At 41.3% G+C, this 6,000-nt stretch overlaps 1 protein-coding gene across 12 annotated transcripts in view; it reads left to right on the top strand.

The window, feature by feature from the left end:
• The window catches only part of TAF7L (TATA-box binding protein associated factor 7 like), a 29,285-nt gene that overhangs the window by 5,574 nt on the left and 17,711 nt on the right, over positions 1–6,000 (top strand). For 9 of the 12 annotated variants that reach the window (XR_003566869.1, XM_027837028.1, XM_027837072.1 and 6 more), the window contains 3 exons: positions 1,105–1,238; positions 5,503–5,629; positions 5,951–5,999. Coding sequence is in view for 11 of the 12 variants with exons in the window: in XM_027837028.1 (XP_027692829.1) it covers positions 1,105–1,238; positions 5,503–5,629; positions 5,951–5,999 (310 nt within the window). In the remaining variant the exon portion in view is untranslated. Of the gene's footprint in view, positions 1–1,104; positions 1,652–2,269; positions 4,444–5,502; positions 5,630–5,950; position 6,000 lie in introns of those variants that run through there. The other 3 variants (XM_027837105.1, XM_027837098.1, XM_027837115.1) reach the window with 3 other exon arrangements.

Here is a 6,000-nt window from a genome sequence, read left to right on the forward strand (position 1 = left end):
CAGAACTTCACTCTGTGCTCTTAAGTTTATCAGCTCTCTCTCTGTCTCTGGAGATGGAGATGGCAGCACGTTGAAACTGCACTTGGTCATTGTGTTCATCACAATTCCTATGTCCTTCAAAGTTGTTGTCTTTATAGTGTTGCTCTTGCCGGGTTCATTCATTGTTCTCCTGGATCCGCTCATTTCACTCATATGAGTTTTCCCAGGTTTCTCTGAAACCATCCAAAGAGCAACACAGCTAGAAACTATGGGCATGTACCTATGTACACTCTACCTATGGAAGTGCCCGGAGATTGGCCTCCAGAGATCAGACATAATGCTCCCTGGCTCCTATCGGATATAGTCAGCCTTACTGGTTCCTTACCATCCAAGGGAATAACAAATGCTGGCCTTTGTTTATAAAGATAACATTTCAGACCCCCCCCCCCCCCAATTGGAAGGAAGCGTGCTTTCCATAATGTGTGATGTTTCACTGAGCTGTTCGCACAGTCTGGACAAAAGTTTCCCTTCCGATTTGCATGCTTTTGTGAAATAACGGTTCTGGACTATGGGTGAGTATTCTCTGTGAAGAACTGGAGATCAAACCCACAGCTGTGGGCTCTAACACCATTCTAGAAGCACATCTTTTTTTTCCTTCCTACAAAGTACACATCTGCGATGGCCTCCCCTGCAGTGATGAATATTCTAATTTCAGCAAACTCTCTGATAGTCTATATCTAGAATGTGAATGTTTCTGAAGGCTAGTTTGAATGAGTGGAATAGACTGCTTAGAATAACACAAAGCACAGCATTTACATTAATTTAAAATTTCCTACAGAAAACTACAGCTTCACCAAACTGTCCAGTCCTCAAACATTAATGAGGAAATTCACAAGTCCTGGAAGAGTTGGGAGTTGTGAACACCTTTCCATCTGGCATTTTCCCTCTGGAGGTTACACATAACACAATTCTTAACAGCTTTACTGTTAAAAGAAATGGTAGATTTCCCAATAAAATACAATGCATGTACCTTGTTAATATGCAGGTCCTCATTATTGTGGCCCTAGGAGGCTTCCAGTTCATTGAAAAGATGTCAGAATTAAGCTTTTGTTTATTATTCCTTAGCTGATGGACGTCATGGCACTGTCCATGTGGATCGTGTCCCATTAGCCTGTAAGCTGGTTGACCTGCCCTGCGTTATTGAAAGCTTGAAAACCATCGATAAGAAAACCTTTTACAAGACTGCAGATATTTGCCAGGTATGGGTAGACCGGTCTTTTCCTAATATCCACTAGTTTTCACATCTTCCAGGTATTCCATTGTATTTGGGGGATGACTGCTTGCTATCACTGATTTCTAGGCTAAAGACACAAGGATGAAATTTCATGCTTCATTTTTGGTGTTTTGAGACTTAACTGTTCCTTACCATTACCTCTTGTCATGTAACCAGCGTGTGGAGTGTTGAACCTCCTGTTTGTCATTTGTAGTGATTCATTAATTGAAAAATAGGAGCAGCTGGGATCTTCTCTGGCATCTTCTGCTGAAGCAACCTGCATTTGGCCATAGAGGTATAGACTGGTTCTCATTCATCATCTCTGCTGTTGATTTCTTGTTTTCTTTGTAAATCAAAATGCTGGGATCTGTTTTCCAACATACTTCCTCCTCTGCAGTGGTAAGTACTCTAGCTCCAAAAAGCCTTTGGCTAGATTCTACATTTGTAGTACTGCTTCGTGGGCAAAGTGACTCCAGTAAAATGCCAAGTGAATTACCCTCTGACCTTTTATAAAGTGTCACTGATGCCTTTTGTCTACATCCGAGTCATTTCTGGATACACGCTCCCAACCCCTACACCTTCTGGTGAGCTTTTCCTTGCAACAGAAAAACAGTTAAACAAGCTCAGTTGCCATGGCCACATCTGCCAGCATGTACAGCGTTCCACCCCAGCTGTCCCCGTTTCCCCCACTCCCTTGTAAGGGGGACTTGACATTTCATCTTTTCTCGGGGGCCAGAATTTGTCATTATAACCACAAAAGGTTAGCTTTGTTTTGTTGGTTTTCTTTGTTTACATTATTGTAGTCTTTGTGTTTATTGTTTTCCTGGTTCTGGTTGCTTCAGTTCATAAGTCTCTCTGAAATCTTTATCATTTCTTACAGCACAGTAATATTTCTTTACATTCAGATACCACAGTTTGTCCAGCTATTCCCTAGCCAGTGGGCACTCACTTTGTTTCTAGCACTTAGCACCACACCTGGCACATAGATGTTTAATAAATGCTTGTTGCGTCCATTTCTTTGCTATTTCAAAAAATGCCACTATGAATATTTTGGCATGTATTACACCTTTGTTTCTTGTTGTTGTTTTTTTACACCCTTGGGGGTGTGACCAGTAGGGGGTTTCTAGGTCAAAGCGTATATAACCATTGTTCTTCTGTAATTCTGAGTTGATATCTACAGTGGTTGGAGTAATTCACAATTCCACCAAGGTGTGTTTATGAGTGTGCCTGTCTTACTGCAGTCTCTCGAACATTGATTATTTAGGTCTTTTGGAATCTTTTCAGTTCGCTAGGTACAAGGTGAACCTTCAGAGTTGTTTCATTTTCATTTCTCTTGTTCTCTTATCCCCTTGCTCCAAATCATCTCAGCAGCATCCTCCACTCACTCCTCCTTTGCTCTAGTCTTGAGGAAGATGCAATCTCTGCTATCTGCTGATTCCTTCCTCATTGCTTACAAACATTTCCAGATCTCTCCCTATCTTAAAAACTGTCACTTGGCCTCCCATCCCCTTAAGCTGTCATCCTTTTCAGATTCCTAGAAAAAGCCGTTTGCACTCATTGCCTCCGCTCTCTTACTGCCATCTCATCTCCTTGCCACCTGGCTTCCAATCTCATTGGTCAGCTGAAACTTCTCTCCAAGGTTACCATGCTCTGTTAATTGCCAAAGCTAATTGCTTTTTCTCCTCTTTGACCTCCCTGCAGCATTTGACATTATCGGGCCATGCTGTCCTCCTACACATACTTTCTTCCCTCGGTTTTCATGACGCTGCTTTCTCCTGGCTCTTCTCCTGGCCATTCCTTCTCAGTTTCCTTTGTTTTGAGCCATGTCCTTGTCTCACCCCTTATGTGGGTGGTCTCCTGGGCCGCCTTCTCTCTGTACAGTATGCTCTCTCTAACTCTGTCAGCTCCTGACATTAGTTGGAGTGTTCCAGTTGACATCTGGGAAGTGCTTTGAGAACCTTAAATGCTAGCTATTATTGTTAGTCCACACCCATAGTCCCCCTCACCTCTCTGCAAAGAAGAAAGAGAAAGAGAGAGAGGGAGATGTGTTTTCTCATATCTCTTTGGGGCCAAGCTTGGACATTTCAGTTTTATAGCATTATTTCACAAATTGAGATTCCTAAAGCACATTGTTGTGCTTCAAGAAATTTTAGTGGCTCCCTCTTGCTTCTAGGATAAAGTACAAAGCTGGCTTTTGAAACCCTTCACAGCCTGCCTCCAAACTACCCTTCCAAGCTTATTTAACTTTCTTTTCCTTCACATGCTTTGCATCCCAAATCGACTGGCCTTGCTATTCCCCAGGCGCCTAGAATGTGCGCCCTTCCCACCTCTACCATACAGAATCCATAGCTGCCTTCAGAACTCAATTAGAATCACTCACTGCAGTCATTTGAAAAAACGGCAGCCTTTCGTGAGTTGAAGAAATTTTAAAATGAGGGGGCTTAATCAGTTTCTCCCATTCATTTCAGGTTCTACGTGGGCCTCAAAGGCTCATTCCAAATGAATGGTTTTGTGACGACTCAACATCCAAACTAGGGAAAGGAAAGGAGAAACCCCACATACTAGACTTAGATGTCCGACTTCTATTTTTTAGAGATTGGGGTGGGGTGTTATCCATCAAATCTTCATCCAGTTTGGGAGGGTAGGAAGGCAACTCCCATGATGGCTTTCTATTTTTCCTTTTTTTGTATAGGAAAAGATTTCTCTTTGGACATATGTATTAGAGCTGCTTCCCCCTTTTGGGGGGTTCTAGGATGGTGATTGGCAGGGAGTGAGGTGTTATCTGCTATCTCCATTTCCAGATCTGTGGTTTGGGATCTTTGTTTGATAAGGTGACAATGTAGGGTCCAAATGTTCCCTCGTTTACTTGAGTTCAGCTAATAAGAGATGTGGAGAATCTTATCTGTGATCCTAAGTACTGTGGGTCTCTGTGGGCCCAGGTGATATTTACCTCTGAAGCCATAAGGGAAGACTGGGAGATTTTCTCTTCTGGTTTTGGTGGTGAAAGAAGAGAGATCAGAAAGCAACTAAAGCTACATTGGGACTCTGGAAAATAGCCAATTGATTTGGATGTGAGTGTTTCACAGGAGTTCTGGCCATTGCCAGGAGGATGGCCTTGGATCTTTCCCTCAAGTGAGAGCCAAAGACCTCTGCTGGGGATGCTCGTCATTTTCTCCTTTGGGATTCTGCAGGTGAATGTTAACCTGTATTCTGTAGAGGAGTGGTAAATAAGCTTCTAATACACAAAGATCCTACCATTGGGGAAAAAAAGACCCTAACTATTAATAGAGCTACGTAAAAATGTGTGCATACCTGTATGTTTGTTTTATGGCAAGCAATAGCAATTCATTTACGTTCCTCAGAGGCAGGATGGCAGAGTTAGAAAATGTTGAAAAACATATTCTAACAAACATCATGAAAAGGTCATAGGAAGCACAAACGAGACACTAAGAAATGAATCACTGTAGTTATAGTTGATGGGGCCCCCCCCCCCCAGCAAAAGCAGAACTCTCAAGTGCCATCTCCTGTAGGAAATCTGTCTGTTGTCTGCCAGTTGTTAATGTCCTCTCCTTAGAAATTATTTTGAATATGTTTTGTATTTAGTTTTCTTATTACGTGTTGCTTCCTTCCCAAAGAATATAACTTCCTTTTAGGTCACGGGTGGTTTAATTTTTGTCTTTTGTGTCTGTTGTTTAGTACGGTGCCTGGCACATAGTAGGTACTTGATAAATGTTCATTGAATCGAATTATTAATGATTTGGAGCAATCTTACATGTGGTTTTTAATATTTTGTGATTTTTTTGATAAATGTTTATATCCTTTGATCACTATTTGAGCGATCAAAGTGATCTTTGTCTATGTTAATTCCATATATAACTTGGACATCAGATTTTTATCAGTGATATTTGATTCCATTGGTTTTCCCTAATTGACCATTTTTCTTCTTATGCTAGTTGTATTGATTTTGTTCACAAAAAAGCTTTCAGAATTCTACATAATAGAAATTTTCTATTTCATCTTTTATGATCACCTCTACCTTGCTTGTTTAAGAATTCTTCCCCTAGCTGCAGTTGTGAAAGGTACCTCTTTTCATTTTCCTCTTAAGTTTTTTTTTCTATGTAACCTTTTACATTGCCTTTTTGGTGTTAAGGGTGGTGGTCCATTATTAAAATCAACACCTAACATATAAGTCATAGAGCCCCAAAACAGCTTTTCTGATTTTTTTTTTGGGGGGGGGGTGCTGTTTATAGATGCTTGTGAGTACTGTGGATGGTGATCTTTGTCCACCTCTGGAAGAACCAGTTGCCACTAATGACCCAAAAGTAAATAAGAAAAAAGATAAGGACAGAGAGAAGAAATTCATCTGGAACCATGGCAGTAAGTGAGAAAGCTTTTTCTTGCCCTGGCCTCCTTGTTACACTTACTGAATCCTACTTAGTGATGACTCAGACATCTGCCCCAAGCCTAAACCCATTTCGGTTCCTAGCCAGAGTTTAAAAAGGGCCTGAGCTGGGACTTAAGACTTTGAATCCTAGCAGCTGTCTCTTGTATACGGTAGTCTTCTGTCAAGTGCTACGATTTCCTCATCAGTTTGTGTCACTTCTTAGGTTATAGGATGAATCTTCTTTTCATCAAATCTGTTTGGACTGTTGTTTAACCAACAATTAGGCTGATACACATCACTTTGTTTTGTTTTAGTCACTCTGCCACTGAAGAATGTCAGAAAGAGAAGGTTCCGGAAAACAGCC

Source organism: Vombatus ursinus, unplaced genomic scaffold (genome assembly GCF_900497805.2).
Source record: "Vombatus ursinus unplaced genomic scaffold, bare-nosed wombat genome assembly UNPS02004533.1, whole genome shotgun sequence".
In the NCBI taxonomy this organism is placed as follows: domain Eukaryota; kingdom Metazoa; phylum Chordata; class Mammalia; order Diprotodontia; family Vombatidae; genus Vombatus; species Vombatus ursinus.